The 17,357-nt window shown below is 41.8% G+C and overlaps 1 protein-coding gene across 1 annotated transcript; it reads left to right on the plus strand.

Moving 5' to 3' along the window:
• Window positions 1-585: 585 nt before the first annotated feature.
• sf3a3 (splicing factor 3a, subunit 3) lies at window positions 586-16,592 on the plus strand. The gene is made up of 17 exons (XM_078267963.1): window positions 586-811; window positions 928-975; window positions 3,131-3,183; window positions 3,539-3,644; window positions 3,738-3,810; window positions 5,619-5,710; window positions 6,120-6,202; window positions 7,408-7,546; window positions 7,633-7,701; window positions 8,522-8,589; window positions 9,714-9,821; window positions 9,923-9,992; window positions 10,247-10,411; window positions 13,850-13,960; window positions 14,109-14,199; window positions 14,289-14,344; window positions 16,317-16,592. The coding sequence occupies exons 1-17, from the start codon at window positions 716-718 to the stop codon at window positions 16,392-16,394; spliced, it is 1,506 nt and encodes a 501-aa protein (XP_078124089.1). The 5' UTR covers window positions 586-715; the 3' UTR covers window positions 16,395-16,592.
• The last annotated feature ends 765 nt before the right edge of the window (window positions 16,593-17,357 follow it).

Below are 17,357 nucleotides of genomic sequence, written 5' to 3' on the forward strand. Positions count from 1 at the left end.
TTGACAACTCAGGCCGCCTGCGTGGCGCTCCCACGCGAGTCCGTGCAAACGGTGTGCTCTCCGAAGCGTTATAAGCTTTGATGATACTGTAGACGACAAAGGAAGTGCAAAATAGAGGAATACAGGCCGCCAATCCATCTTGTTTGAAAAGTGTGCATCAAGATTTCAGAACCAATTTCCGAGATGTTAATAATTTAACAGTCTATGTACTCCGATGCACGGAGCCCCATTACAGCATTGGAGTTGTTAATGATGCCTGTGCTTTGGTTACCTGCTACTGTAGGGAGGCAAGGGCCCATTTTTCAATTCATCAAAAACATTGGGTCTGGTTAATACAGTTGAAATGAACAGTAAAACATAATATTATAAAAAATAATTTGAACTGACTATAAATAGATAACTAAACGACCACTACCACTATTCCCTCTTAATTGTGCAATTATTTGAACATCTGTATCACATATTTCTTGTAAACCTATTCATTGAATTTAGAAATACTACTGTCCATGGCTCTGGGTCGACCAAATCACCACTGCGGAACCTTTGAATTGGTCAATGTTTCTCTACGCAGAGTACAGTGACGGACGTTAGCTCCTCAACATGCGCCATTGAAAACAAACGTAGCAGATACGGCGGGGGGACCGAGGTTTTTTTTTTTATGCTAACTAGTTAGCCGTATCTTGTCTTTATTAAACGTGCGACACATTTATTTACAATGGAGAGTATTTTAGAGCAACAGCGTCGCTATCACGAAGAGAAAGAGAGGCTCATGGATGCTAAAACTAAAGAAATGTTACACAAGAAGTCCACGGTAAGCTATCCGCTCTGTGCTAGCATTAGCACTATTGCTAATCAATACTGCAAACATGGGAAACGTCTGCAAGTTAACTTGTGTTTTCAAATGTATATTGTTTCTTTTTCTGACAGCTGCGGGAACAGATCAATTCTGACCATCGAACAAGAGCAATGTTGGATGTAAGTGAAGCAAGAGTTTTGATTTATTCTGAACGCCTAGCACCGGCTGGCTAACGTTGGTATCGCCTGTAAGTTAGACAATGTTAGTTAAGTTAAACTTTACATTTCGAATACATAACGGTACAAATGGGGGGTTTGTTTGTTCGGACAGACCTGCCCCCACTGCTAAAAAAAAAATCTTAAAGGAAACACTGCTTGGGCTGGGCGATATGGAGACAAATCAAATATCCCGATATTCTTGACCAAATACCTCGATATCGTCATTGCGACGATATTGTGGTGTTGACTATTGGTGCTTTCACAAAATATTTTTGAACAATGAGATTTTAGATAAATAATCGCCAATGATGTGGTGAACAGGTGGCCGGGTCGGCTCAGTGGGTAGAGGAGGCGCACGTATACTGGGAGGTTTATGTCTCGATGCAGAGGTCCAGGGTTTGAATCTGACCTGTGATGACTTCCTGCGTGTCTCCCCCCCTTTCTCTCTCTCCCCTTTCTCACCTAGCTGTCCTGACAAAAATTTAAGGCGGAAAAGACCCAAAAATAATAATAATAATGTGGTAAACCGTGTCAAGTGAAATTATAGAGAAAAAACATTTAGTTTTCAGCTATATACGGACTATGTTTACATGCATGCACAAAAATAGTGGAATGTTAAAACAAATCCACAAACAGAATTTCTAAGAAAATGTAGTTAGTAGTAGAGATGGTCCGATACCATTTTTTGCTTCCCGATACCGATTCTGATACCTGAACTCGCGTATCGGCCGATACCGAGTACCGATCCGATACCAGTGTGTCATATATGTTATGTTTTAACAACTGTATACTACTATCCCTGTATGGATGATATGATGTACAACAGCTGTATACTACTATCCCTGTATGGAGGTGATATGATTTCTATCTTTGTTGTCGGTCTGGCTCAGGTTAAACTCTTTGTGAAACATGAACAAACACAAACAACGAACGCCCCAGAACTTTCTTTTATTTGACAGTCAGTTCTAACGGAAAAAGAACATAAATAAACTACTTTAACGTAGATTTTCTTTAGGGCTTTATTACGTGGTATCGGATCGGTGCATAAACTCCAGTACTTCCCGATACCAGCGTTTTAGGCAGTATCGGAGCCGTATCGGAACATCTCTAGTTAGTATGTGCTGGTTATTATCAGTTTAGACAACGTAATTGTATATCACAATGTCGCGATGTATGAGATATCATCACGACATGATGCCATATGAAGACGATAAGTTATCATATTGAATTATTGCCCTACCTAAACCTTATAAGATAGTGAAAACCCTTCTCGCACTGCATTTAATATCTAAGTGGCTATGCCACTTGTCAGGCAACCATTGTAAAAAAAAAAAGAACCTGTTCTTAATGACTTGCCTGTAAAAAAGAAAAGAAAAAAGAACACCCCGACAATTCACAAGTGCTCTTAAAGGCTGGTTTATGCTTCTGCGTCAACTCCACGACGTCGTGACCCTTTCGGAGTTCTGCGCTGGGGTTGCTTTGCATTTCACCGCCATAACGCTAGGGGGGTGGTAAGTCTGAGTTTATCTGCGAGGTGTCTGCCAGCCAGTTTAGGTTATGTTAGCAAGCAAACTTTAGCACAACTGCCACAAAGTACTGCTTGCTGGCGAAGTGCTAATTTCAAAACGTTACTGACATATAGACCCTTTACAAACGGCTAACCCCGTCACTGGAACCAAAAATATGTCTGAGTTTATTTGCAAAGCGGATGTCAGTGAACTAGCGTGTTGCTGCTCCCCACAGTCGGCTGCTTGAAACACCCACTATCAACACACAGGACCAGTTGACCAATCACAGTCCTTGTGGTCTGCGTGGCCTCGGCGCCAAGTTACACATTTTTGGAGGTGCACGTCAAGCTGCGGCGGACGCAGAGGGGTCTGTGGGGGTACGCCGTCGATTCGACGCAGAAGCATAAATCAGCCTTAAGTCAGACGTTGCAGGTAAACGGCAAGGCGCTGTAACATGTTGAAGGACAGTTGGTGCGACATTTTTCCATCTAAAAGAGAGGAAAGCCGGCCTGAGTCCAGTCATTTGAATTCAAACAGCCATGATGTTCAAAGCTCAACACAACAACAGGGGCACTCTGACAGTCTGTTCATTGTTTTTCTTTTGACAGAGGTATATGGAAGTGAGCTCAAATGTCAGAGACTCCTATGAAGACAAAGATGGGTAAGTGACTAACCTGCCATGGTCCTTCTCTAACTTACAGATGTTGTCGAGGGATTATGTTACTTTGCGTTGTTAAACATGATACCTGTTGTCTATAAATGCTTTGTTTTCATTTTCTTTTTATCAAGCTGGAAACGGCCACTGGAACCTTGCGTATAGTAGTTACTAGGGCTGCACAATATATATCTTCCACCACTGAGTACACTTTGATATCCGTTTATTTATCGCAAGTAGTATCTTTATCGCGATATCCAACAACGTTATCGCATATTTTCCTCACATCGGGCAGCCCTAGTAGTTACACATAGTCACTTGTTGTAGCCTTGAACAATGCCATCTTTTCCCTTATTAACAGAATGAGAAAGGATGAACTTGCTGCAATCTCGGGACCCAATGAGTTTGCGGAGTTCTACAACAGACTGAAACAGATAAAGGAGTTTCACAGAAAGCACCCGAATGAGGTAGTTACCTCCTACTTGTAAATAGTCAGTTAAGACTATGTAAAGCTTTTGACATGGGATACTAACAGCATTGCTATCGTGTGTTTCTTGTAGATTTCCATCCCCATGTCTGTAGAGTTTGAGGAGCTGATGAAGGCCAGAGACAACCCCAGCGAGGAGGCTCAGAGTAGGTCTAAACCCACCTGTTACACTTTCATCTTCATCGGCTCTGTCTCACAACAGGAGTTGAACCTATCTGGTCTATCTTTTTCACCAAAGCTTACACTTCCGCTATAGCAAACAACAGCCAGGTAGGGTCTGCCACAGTAAGGACATTTTCCCACCGGTCAGTAAATGAGTGACAACACCAGTGTTACCGATTACACCGCAAACGCATCACAGCGGTGCGTTCTCCACTCTCTGGTCTAGCGTTTTAGTAACCCCCGGGTTTTCGAAGAGACAATTTGCGCATCCAACAATACTCGCACTCTGCTCTTGCTCTAGCATCACCATTTATTAAGGAAAACTAACATTTTGGACCCTCGGGCAGTCGCCGGGTTCCTTTTGGCGCCCGTGTTAACCATAGACTGTATATAAATATGATGTTAACCAGTTGGGCTGTTCAGCCCATAGATTCTCGCGGTCTAGTATCTGGTCTATTTTCTGGTCTATTTTCTCTGTGAGCCACAAGTGAATCTGGCAAGAAAACACTCAGATAATCTATCAAAACTATATTAATGTAGTATAAATGATATAAATCATCTGATTCTGCAGTTTTGCCATTCACTTTGACACCAAATCCTCCGCTATTGTCTTGTTTGTCTTGTGCAACCAGGATATATTTGAAGAAATTCAGAGCAATTAATTAGCTGCAATACACTTAATGCCTAACAAAGTGCCGGAGTCCAAGTCCCAGTATGTGTTCACACCTACTAGGCCATAAAACTGATTTTGATTTTAACTTGCCTGCTACTGATTATGAACCCTGTCATGTAGCCTAAATGGAGGTCTGGGGTGACAGCATAATATAAAATCCTTGAATTAAAAAATTTCCATTTAAGTGCAAACCATGAATGACAAAATTAAAATGTCTGTTTCTGTCTAGCCTCTGGTTAGAAGTGGTGAATTTAGGTTACAGCTCACAGCAACTTAATATGATATTTAACATGATATTTAGTGTTGGCAAATGGCTTTTTATTGGGTTTCCTTTTTTCGCCAACCTTATTCCACACAACAGTCGCGATGTTCCTTTCAGCTATCTGCTCGTGCTCCAGGAAAGTGACGAAAAGTTAGTTTGGTATATCCTACCAAATGTAGCGTTGGAAGCAGGAAAAGAGTCAAAGGCAGTGGCAACTGATATGGATTTTGGAATGTTACAAACTCCAACACACAACTTTGTTTAAATGCTTTAAGCAATTATTTAATAAATGAGAAACTTTCAACATGGTACCCAGTAACAGATAGTCAGATAGTGTTGTGGGGGGGGGGGGGGGGCATTAAGTCAGACTCAGTGGTGAGTGAAACTGAAGCAGAGGGACAGACACAGAGCTGTAGCCGGGCCAAAGTACAACACTTAATTCATTAACTTTATCAGTTATCAGGCAAATAAAACGCAGATACAGATGATCTGCAAACTGCCAAAAAAACGGCCTATAATTGCTCCATTCCTAATTTTGGTCATAATATAATAGAGGAGAGGCAATATTGGTGTCCTTAAACTGGAAAGTGGCAGTGGATTAACTCTGCAAAGGGCAGATCATGGAGGATGTGTAATAAAACACAGTAGATTCAAACCACTTCCTAAACCAGTCACATGGTACATACGGGCGGCGAGGCTGCGGATGTCGTCGATGACGTCATGTGTCTTAAACGATACACGCCTTGACGTGTGCTTCACGGAAAACTTCCGGGATTTCTCGGCACGCGCTTGGAAGCCTCGGCACAGAACCTAACAACATCACTAGCTAACGCGCTGCTCTGATTTGTCTTCCCCAGACCTGGTGGAGTTCTCCGATGAGGAAGGATACGGCCGCTACCTCGACCTCCACGACTGCTACCTCAAGTTCATCAACCTGAAGGGAGCCGAGGTAGGGCTGCGCACTTTATCGACATTTTAATCGAGATTACGATTTACGATCACAAAAACAGAGTAATCGAGAAAAACGATTATGTACATTGCGTATATTTTTGCACAGTATATGGTGCTTTCACTGTTGATTTGTTTAGCTGTTTCACTCTCTTTTTTTTCTTCTTTTTTTTTATTTTTTTACTTCAATTAATGAAACCTCTTTCCAAAAGTAAATGGGTGATCATGTTAAATAATCCTGATTTCAATATTGACCAAAAATACTAGTGATTATGATTTATTTTTTTCTTCCCATAATCTAGCAGCCCTAAAATGAGGTTATGATCCCTCAAAGTCTTCATAATTCCTTCTGTATCTCCAAACTGAAGTAGCGTTTGTTTTTAACCGCGGTCTGTACTCTTTCCCCGCAGAAACTCGAGTATATCTCGTACCTGTCTTCATTCGACCAGCTTTTTGACATCCCCAAGGACAGGAAGAACGCAGAATACAAAAAGTAGGTCCATCATGCGTACTCCCATCGGACGTGACTGGTAACATCTGTATGGGACCGGAAGTAGAACATATGTCTCACTGTAAAGACGACACAATTAACTTAATCTTAACCTAATCTAGTGTCATGGATAGGCCTGTAACAATGATTACATATTGTCTAATCGCAATTTCTTTACATAATTACGGCTTATTTGTTTAAACGCAGCTAACTGCTAACATTAGCTCAGGTCCTAAGGGGTATGACTGTTGATGGTAATTGTTGATTTTGTTAAGCTATGGCAAATTGTAATTATGCAAGTGATTATTGGTCGCACTGTTGAGCTAAGGCTATGCTAGCGGCAGCTGTCACCTGTTGCCATAGCAACTCCAAACATCCTGGGTTGTAGCTTGTCTCAAGCTGGTGTCACGCCAGAGAAATTAAACGTGCTTGTGTCGCCTCATTGGGCAAAACGTTACATTATCTGGGTCACGCAACAGTGATATAACTAGGCCTGTAACAATTATTACAGAATTGTCTAAATGTCACTTTTTTCACATAATCGCGGTTTATTGTTTTACCGCAATGAACTGCTAACATTAGCTAAGGTCTTAAGGAGTATGAGTAGTAGAGAGGTAGTAGTTGATGGTGTTTAGATATGCCTAATTATATAAGTGACTATTGGTCTGACTGTTGATTTAAAGCTATGTTAGTTGTTGGCACGTGACCCTATACACGTTCATAGCAACAAAAATAACAAGGGGGGGGATACAGTTAAAAAAAAAAAAAAAAAGTTTTATGATAATAAAGAGGCGTGGTATAAGCTGTGTATTTGTACTATTATATGGGTCAGATGACAGTAATGTAAAATTTGTTTTAAAAAGTAATTAATACATAAATCTTTTGAAATATAACTGAAAGAGACAACATTGTTAATCGCAATTATTTCTGAGACAACTAATTGTACAGCAACATTTTGAGTTTTGTTCCAGCTCTAGATATAATCAAAAGACATATCCTAGATAAATATTAAAAATTTTGACTGAAAGAGACATTATATTTTGTTAATCACAACTTCTTGTGGGACAATGAATTGCACAGCATGATTTGGAATTGTTCCAGCTCTAATCACGGACCTCTTGAGTATATGCTAAACGATGTGTGGATGTGGGTCATGTGTGCGTGCACTGTGCTGTTGGACTAACACCGTGCGGTGGCTGTCTGTGCAGGTATCTGGAGATGCTGCTGGAGTATCTGCAGGACTACACGGACCGGGTCAAACCTCTGCTGGACCAGAACGAGCTCTACGGCAAAGTGCTGTCAGACTTTGAAAAGAAATGGGAGAACGGGACCTTTCCAGGCTGGCCCGTAAGTTCTCCTCTTCATATGCGGTGATGGTCCGAGTTCTGGTTGTACAGCTCCTCTGACCTGTGTCTTTTGTTTTTTATTTGTAGAAAGAGACGAGTAGTGCTTTGACACACGCTGGCGCTCATCTGGACCTCTCTGCTTTTTCTTCCTGGGAGGTAAAACATCAAGTGCTCATATCTTAAAAATGTAACTTTTTTTTTTTTTTTCCTCCCCCACACTTTTTTTTTATGACATTTTGCGTGGACATACAATTGCCAGTTAGAGTGATACATACAAACCAATTCCCTTTTTTTTTAGGGAAACAAATACTAGAAAAGAAAAAAAAGAGTTGTGAGTTGCTCAAAACCTTCCTTTTTAGTAAACTCTGGGTACACAACCAATGTTGTTAATACTTTCGTTGTGTAGAGCATGTGTAGAGTCCCTGGTGATACTTGGAGCAAAAGTCTCATGTTGTGTCGAGCCTTCTTAGTGTTTTAAAAATAGCTATTTTGATGCTAGCATAAAAGTGTCCCTAGCTCTCCCATTCAAAAGGCCATTTGACCGGAAAAACAAGAATATGGTAAATCTTAAAAGTGACGCTTCCGTCCTAAATATGCTTTTAATCGAAAGTTTGACTCGGGTACATTCACAAAAAGACCCTAGGTTGCATTTTGGCGAGAGTTACTCTTTAACCAGTGAAAGAAGGAGGGAGTAGAGGGTGACTTCCATTTTAGTAAAAGTAGTCCTCTTGCTAAAAGAGTGATAAAGGCCAGAATGTCTTTCATAGAGGATAGCGAAGGTGAGGGTGATTCACCAAATAAAATACTGAGTGGGTCAGGTGCTACCTTTTTCCTCTAGTAATTTGAGATAATTGTAATGTGTGAATGTTAATAATCTCTACCCAGTAGGGCCCCACGGTGGACGGAAATGTCTCTTTTCACAAGGGTTGCTTATTCATACTGCTGCTGATGTGCTTTTTCTTGTTCCTTCCCACAGGAGTTGGCTTCCTTGGGTCTGGACAGATTGAAGTCTGCCCTCATGGCGTTGGGACTGAAATGTGGAGGGTGAGTATGTTGTTTGCATGCTGAAAAAATAACATTAAGGATGTACTATATCCAAAACGTCTGAAGAACCTAGAACCAAACATCACATACCCTTCACCATACCTAGAGATTGGCATGGTTTTATTTCAGTTAGCCTAATAGCTGGTTTGATTTGCATTGAGAGATGATTTTATGGAAAGTACCCCATGTCAATCTCTAGGTATGGTGAAGGGGATGTGATGATGTGGGGGTATTTTAATTCCAAAGGCCAAGGGAACTTTATGAGGATGCATAGTATCCTGGATCCATGAAATAACTGGCCTTTAAAAATAAAAATCTGCCTGCCTCTATGGGAACTTAACACAGGGGTGTCTATACTTATGCCCTCTGTATTTTAAGGAAGAACATTTATTTATTTACGATACATTATTCATTCACAAAGAACATTGGTGTCCTTAAAGGTTGGCTTTTTCCTCATTTCTTAATTAAGGCATTAAGATCAATTTCCTAAAGATGATTTTTTTTTTATTCAAAACTGACTTTTTTAGTCAACTTTAGCATGGGTTCATAAACTCATGAGCACCACTGTATGTACAGCATTCATTCAGACTGCAAGCCAGTGCATGGGATGGGAATGCATATTATTATTTATGAATGAATAGCTTTTAATGCACATTCTGCACTGTGACCAAGTAGAGCGCTTGTGATGCCGTTACGTAGGGCTGAACGATATGAGGAAAATATGCGATAACGCTGAATATCGCGATAACAATATTACTTGCGATAGATAGAAGTGTACTCAGTTCTGCTGCTTTCAGTATTCTACTAAAGTACAACAAATGTATTGTTGAATTTAAAACAAATGAAAGGAAAGCATTTCCAACATTCTTTTATTGAACGTAACATCGCATTATAAAAGGCAGCACTAATAAAAAAGAATGAGTTACATTTTAATGTGCAGTTTTCTGCTGATATTTTCTTCCAACTAACACAAAAAGTATGTATATGTGTCTTTCGCGATATGTGGCAGCCTTACTTGATGTTTATTGCAGCAGTTGATAATAGTTGAGTTGATATGTACTGTGCAGCCCTAGCGTTAGGATGACTGACTGTGTGTGTGTGTGTGTGTTCTGTGTGTTTGACAGGACTCTGGAGGAGAGAGCTCAGAGGCTCTTCAGCACAAAAGGCAAGTCCCTGGAATCCCTGGACCCGTCTCTGTTTGCCAAGAACCCCAAAGCCAAAGGCCCTAAAAAGTAAGTGGGTGTAAAAAAATGAATCAATCTAATGCTAATCTAGTGTCCTATGATAGTGTTCCTTATATAATTTAAACGATTTCCATCCATCACTCCTGCAGAGACACGGAGCGTAACAAGGAAATTGGCTTCCTGGAAGCTCAAGTCTATGAATATGTGGAGATCCTCGGGGTGAGTGAATATACCTGAAGGGTAACGCTGCTGTTGAATTCCTGAATAAAGTCTTCCATCCAACATTTTGATAGAAGTGTTAGCTAGCTTATCACTGGGGCTGGGTAACGTAAGAAAGTGTTGACGAGGCATTTTTCGATACTCGATACTAAGGAGGCAATTGGATCGGCGCCTAAAAAGTATTGAATTCGGTACCCGGCCCTACTTATTGCAGGCCCAAACATGACCGTTTTGGTTGTGCTCGGCGGTTACAGGAGCAGAGGCAGCTGACTCACGAGAACGTCCAGAGGAAACAGGCCCGGACCGGGGAGGAGCGCGAGGAAGAGGACGAGGAGCAGCTCAGCGAGAGCGAGAGCGAAGACGACGACAACGAGATCATTTACAACCCCAAGAACCTGCCGCTGGGCTGGGATGGCAAGGTGAGGCCACAAACAACACAATACATGTCAAATGACTTTTAAAGCTATAGTGCGCGACTGTTTTATATTAATAAACGTCCGTTCCATTCAAGCCATTGCCAAATGAGGTGATACAAAGCTAGTCTATATCGACGACGCTCCACTTCTGGGATTGCTCCGGTGCCGCTGGAAATTCTACCGAATGTCCCCTTTTTTGGCCGGATGTCCGTCACCTTCCTCGGTCTTTGTGTTCAAATCCAGACAGCTAGCTAGACTATCTGTCCAATCTGAGTACCCCACATCATCTCCAGACTAAACAAAATAAGACAATCAGCTATAAAACTGGAAATACAGCATCTCTTATTTATGAAAGTGCAAATTACATATATAAACAATAATAACAATGACAACGATGTGGACGGGATGGCATGTTGTAACGAGGTTTGAGCACATGCAGCAAATACTTGAAGCCCTATTTGTATCTAAAGGCTGGTTAAGCACTGTAGGGAGGAGAAGGAGTTTTCTTTTGTCTCGTTCCAGCGATTGGTACAGCTGGGTGATGGCGTCGGATATGGGTTAGCACGTTAGATGTATTTCCACTCACATACCCAACAACTGCTGAACAACGCCGACACACAGTCCTCGTCTTATCCACCACTCTCTCGCCTGTACTGCTGTAACTGACCTGAAGACAGACGTTTTCGAGGCCGGGAGGGCATGACATGGGAGGCTCCAGGCTTCATCCATACAGTCTCGAAGTTTTCCCAAACTTGCGATCTTAAAGAGGCCGGCGGATCCTCTAACTCTTGTGGGTCGCCACCACTCGCCATACTCGTCCTTTAGTGCTGCTATCTCCGACTCACGCTGGACCGTCAACCTGCAAAAAACTGCACGTAGGCGGAGCTCGGCTAGCTTCAGAGCTAAGGCGGGGCTACAGATTAGGTGTCCCCAGAACCCGCGTATCTAACTGTAGTTCCGCATTACATTAATTAATTTGCACGCAAGTTTTATATATTTTTATACCGTGTATTCTCCGTGTAAATTCATGTACCGAGACGCCCGTACCGTTTCGGTTCAGTACGAATACATGTACCGTTCCACCCCTATTTTGAACGTACATATGTTCCACCAAAACAAGTTCCTTCCCGAGGCTATTTTGCCGAGGCTCCGTCCGGCGCCCATTGTGGTTGGTTCAAAGACATGCCAATGAACCAGAGCCCGTTTTTCCTCTCCTCCCAGAATGCTGTGTGGACTAGCAAGACCCTCTGGCAATGCGAGACTAATACAAAGCTAAATGAAGCCTATCTGCTCCACAAAATTTTCTCTGTATTTCTTAGTATGGCTATGTTTACAGAATGGTGTAGTCTGGCGACTTTCGCGTGTAGCAGCTCGAGTGAAGTGTTTTATGTCACCGCTGACAAAGGAAATGGCAGTGTTCAGCTACATAGACTAAAAGGTCTGCTGCAACAGATGAAGGCATGGCTGGAAACCCGAAGAAGGGCCCACGAAATGTTTTAGTCAGTGATATTAATACTAGTATCATGTGGATGCGCCGTTTTGTTAGAATTCCTCATGGGGGAGACAGAAACTACACACTAACTACGCTGAGAGAGTCTTAAAGAGCTCATATTATAATTTTCTCATAAATTAATAATTCTCATAATTATATTTAGAGGTTGTGCCAGAATAGGCTTACATGGTTTAATTTTCAAAAAACAACATATTTTTGTTGTACTGCCCATTTCTGCAGCTCCTCTTTTCACCCTGTGAGTTGAGCTCTCTGTTTTAGCTACAGAGTGAGACATCTCACTTCTGTTCCATCTTTGTTGGGAGTCGCACATGCTCAGTAGCTAGGTAAGGACTACTAGCCAGTCAGAAGCAGAGTATGAGGGCGTGCCCTGACAGTAGCTAGGTAAGGACTACTAGCCAGTCAGAAGCAGAGTATGAGGGCGTGCCCTGACAGTAGCTAGGTAAGGACTACTAGCCAGTCAGAAGCAGAGTATGAGGGCGTGCCCTGACAGTAGCTAGGTAAGGACTACTAGCCAGTCAGAAGCAGAGTATGAGGGCGTGCCCTGACAGTAGCTAGGTAAGGACTACTAGCCAGTCAGAAGCAGAGTATGAGGGCGTGCCCTGACAGTAGCTAGGTAAGGACTACTAGCCAGTCAGAAGCAGAGTATGAGGGCGTGCCCTGACAGTAGCTAGGTAAGGACTACTAGCCAGTCAGAAGCAGAGTAGGGTGGGCCCTGACAAGCAAGCTAGTGTGATCTAAAACAAACCCGCTTCAGCCGGTAACCATGTTCAGACCCGAGTCTGATCCCACAACAAAGGCTGCCACTATTTGACAAGAAAATGCAAAGATAAATGTCCTAAAAAATTTTTAACAATTTAATGCAGCATAAAAATGTTTGTTTCTTCTAGAGACGCACCGATTGACCGGCTGGTGACCGGAATTAGCCGATTTTCACGTCATCGGAAATTGTTCTTCCATAACATTGTACTTTAGATGTGTGTTCATTTCCCACACCAGGAGTCATTTATATAGTTGTATTTTATAGCGATCAATTATCTATTTAAAAAATGTTCTATGCAAAATGTAACATTTTCTATTAAAGAAAAGATAGAAAATAAATATTTGTGTGTGCTGTAAAGTGGTTAGAAAAAATCTAATCGGCTAAACTCAGTATCAGCTGGTCTGACTCAAAGAAAATCGGAATCGGCCTAAAAAGTTGTAATCGGTACATCTCTAGTTTCTTCTCTTGTTGATCCCGACCACCAGGTGGAGAAGCACTGAAAATGTATCATATGTATAATGTGTTTTTCTTTCATAAAAGGAATACAAGGAGACATTCCCAAGCAAAGGGATTTCATTTATTTGAATAGAACAAGTAGCCTATACTAGGTTTTTGATTATTTTTGCTTCAAACTGTATTTATTTAATAATTATGTAATAATTGATACTTTAAACTGTACATGGTTCAAGGTTCATTTATTGTTATTGTACAACAAATGTCCGACTAAATCCAGACAGACCTTTGGAGAATCCACTCCAGTCAGCTAATAGAGTGACTTACATAAGGTAACTTCTATTACTGTTGGTGCACAGTGATACTTGTGGCAACAATAATACATATTTTAAATACATAACGTTATGAAGTGTAATGTTTTCAATTTTAAAATACATTTTCTACTGATCAGTAGTGTAATACACCACCCCCACGGTTCAGCATACTGAAAATACATGTTCAATACAGTTTTACTGTCGCTGTCAAACCGCCTACACATGATCAGAGGTACAACTGCGAGGTAGGGCGCAGAGCACAGAGACAAACTGTGGCGCAGGTATACGTCGTTGCGATGCGAGTGAAAGGGTCGCACTGTGGAGCCCTTTTGTGGTGCATATTTTTACCTACACGTCTCAGTGGGTTTCTAGTTTTCTGACGGCTGTTTTATTCCCTCTAGCCAATTCCATACTGGCTCTATAAACTACACGGGCTGAACATCAACTACAACTGTGAGATCTGTGGGAACTACACTTACAGGGGACCCAAAGCCTTCCAGAGGCACTTTGCCGTAAGTTGTTGTTCTGTCGCGGATTCACTGTGACAGAGGAAGTCGTACAAAATCCAGTGAAATCTGCATGTCTTTAAACCGATTTTTCTCTGTCAAATGTATAGAACAAAAGAAATGAAGTGTGTGTTGTGCGTTTGTCTTGTTGTAGGAGTGGAGGCATGCTCACGGCATGCGCTGTCTGGGGATCCCCAACACGGCTCACTTTGCCAACGTCACACAGATTGAGGACGCCGTCTCCTGTAAGAGTCTTTGCTCGTTATGGGTGTATGTATTTTGACGAGTTTTTGGAAGTTGCTTTCAATAACCCTCTTGTGTTTTATTACTCCAGTGTGGGCCAAGCTGAAGTCCCAGAAGGCATTAGAGCGGTGGCAGCCAGACACAGAGGTGAGTCCACGCGGATGGAATCGGGACGACTGGTCGGGAAAACGACGCGTCCTACGCTACATTTACATCGCTACGTTTTGGTTTTTAAGCGTTTGAGTTTTGAGCCAAAAGTGATCTCCGTGCACACGTTTTAATCTCCAATAGAAGAACTAATCTCTGTTTAAACTAACACGCCCATATCTCATCAACATTCTGGTATACTGGGCATAAACAGGAGGCAGCGTGGAGACTCCGCCCGTAGGTGTGTCCAAAGGTCTCCGTTTGCGGCCGTTGAGACTGCAACACAACCCCGCAGATTCCAAACCAAAAAGTGTTTTCACATGTAAACGTAGCAAAGGATATTTTTTAGCCCAAAACGTAGCAATGTAAATGTAGCCCTAGTTATAATTAGGGGTGGGAATCACTGGGTCCCTCATGGCTCGCGATACCGATATCACAATAAAGCATAATATCACAATAAAGCAATTCTGCGATAATCAATATATTGCTAGACAATCCAATAATGAGTTTCATCGTCTACATTGCGATGTGCGCATGCCCGATAGTCACATCGCAGGACGCTGCGATGTTGATGCTACAACTTCTTTGCTGCTTGATAAAAAAGTAAACTTTCACCGTTCTCCTTTTCCATGATTGTTACCGGCCGACCCTTCCCCTTTAAAACAGGTGGTCATGTGGCGTAACGTTAGTCCCCCGGGGGGGCGGGGTGGGGGGGTAGTTATGGGAAGTGAGGCTCTCCCGTGTGTAGAAAAGTACCGTAAGCAGCAGCTGACACAGTGATGCACATGCTTTTCCATGTAGTGAAGCTACAGTAGTCAGTGTTTTATGTTCGCTGCAAAGCCAAACTAAATCACCTGATTAATGCAGCATAATCACGACATATCCCGGCCATTTTTCACCGCAGAAAGCTGCTACAAGCCAGGCTAAAGCTAACATAGTTAGCCTGAAGAAACAAGGCGTCTGTCCCAACTAACGTTATGGTTCGGAGCTGCGGCGCTGGAAACGTAACACTAATATACAACAGCAGTCTGTTTCTGATATAACGTCATTTACACTGATCTAAGTGCTCTTGGATACACAGTTTGTTGAAGAGTGTGACATACAGGCTCTGCATGCACAGCAAACTAACAATCATGATCTATTTTAATCAGTTTATCAAACAACCAAAGCAGCCCCGCTAGTCGACCACAACCTGACATTTAGAGGAAGCAACATGCATGCATTATTAATATCATTCAGTTTAGCCTGGATTGATATTATATGAATACAATGGTGTCCTGTCAGTCAACCAGTGTATTTCTTCCTAATGTCCCTCTCCTAAATCACTTCAGAAGAGTAGTCACAGCCTTACTTGCTTTGGTTTTTGTAAAGCATTAAAGTTCAACAAACAAAGTTCACATAAGAACATTTCCTTTTTCATTTTAATTTTCTTTGTAGATGCACTCCCCTACAAAATCACCCCAGTAGTTGAGAATGATTTAGTATTTCTTTCTATAGTCTCATATCGCACGGGAAAAAAATATCGCAATGTAAGTTTTTTTCCAATATTGTGCAGGCCTAAAAATGCCTGTGGAAAAAAGATTAAGTGCAGGTTTTCTGTCTTTATTCACTGCAACTCCAAACTGTTAGAAAACAGCACAAACCTGCAGAACAAGTTTTTTTGTGGGTCCAGACTTTAGACTTAAACGTGTCTGTTATTTTCCTCAAACTGCTGTCCACCTTCCTGTTGAAAACCTCTTCCTCTTGGGCTAGTTAACTTCTGTTCATTTGTGTGTTGAGCTTTACCTCGGGGAGCCATGAAGTAGCCACGCTGGGAGCAGGGAAATCTATTTAGAGCGCCTTATTTTAGTCATTAAAATATTGATATATATCGATTCTCGTATCGCACGAAGAAGCACGATATATTGCCGTATGGATAGTTTGTCCCACCCCTAGTTCTAAAATAAGGCTCATTCCATGACTTGTTTTACAGGAAGAGTACGAGGACTCGAGTGGCAATGTGGTCAACAAGAAGACCTACGAGGATCTGAAGAGACAAGGCTTGCTGTAGATTGAGGAGAATATGACGAGTCACAAAAATGTAACGTCTAATGAGCATCCTTTAAGATTTGCTATATTTTTTATCAACCATGTTTCTTTTTATGTGTAAGTAGTAATGTTTTACAGACTGCATCCCACCCCCCTCCCTCCCTTTGATAACTTTGTAATGTGGCAACCATTGATCCTTATAATAAACTTTTGTCACCGTGCTGTTTGTCTGAATCTCCCGAGTGTTATATCTCAGTGTTCAGCTCTTCTGGAGAGGATTTCTTGCTTCTCTAACCTCTAAGCTACCAATGCCAACTACTTTGCAACACTGCCTCGAATTCACGTAACAAATGATCAGCGTGATATTTGAAGGAAATACAGAGGAACAAAGTTTACGGTTACTGTCAACTGACAAGATGGACCAATGGCTTCCCTGAGTCTCAGCATGAGCAGCACCATTCTCCCTCATTCAGACGGCAACTGAGGCAATGAGTGAGTAAGCCATTTGTAAAAACTGTCCTTTGTAAAATTCTGTTGAAGTAGGAGGCCTTTTTTATTTTTAAGATTTTTTTTGGCATTTATTTAAGCCTTTATTTGATAGGGTAGCTGAAGTCTTGAAAGCGGGGAGAGAGAGGGGGATGACATGCAGCAAATGACCGCATGTCGGAATCAAACCCGTGGCCGCAGAGTCAAGGACTGTGCCTCTGTACATGGGGTGCATGCTCAACCAGGCGCCCCAGGCCTTTTGTTTTTGGGAATATTTTTGCAGTTAGTGGTCCTGGGTCTGTAATAGTTTAAGAAGCTAGAAGGTGTTCTGTCCATGTCCAGATTTTACAGCGTCTTTGCAGAGACAGACTTCTGGCACTGTGCTTTGATTTATTGTTGCAATTGACCTGAAAGCATATTTTATCCCTCTTTATGTAGGCTAGTTTGTGATTTTTATGGTGGTGTTAAACACGAGCAATAAATTAAGACATTTCTTTTA

Source organism: Sander vitreus, chromosome 14, assembly GCF_031162955.1.
Source record: "Sander vitreus isolate 19-12246 chromosome 14, sanVit1, whole genome shotgun sequence".
Taxonomy (NCBI): domain Eukaryota; kingdom Metazoa; phylum Chordata; class Actinopteri; order Perciformes; family Percidae; genus Sander; species Sander vitreus.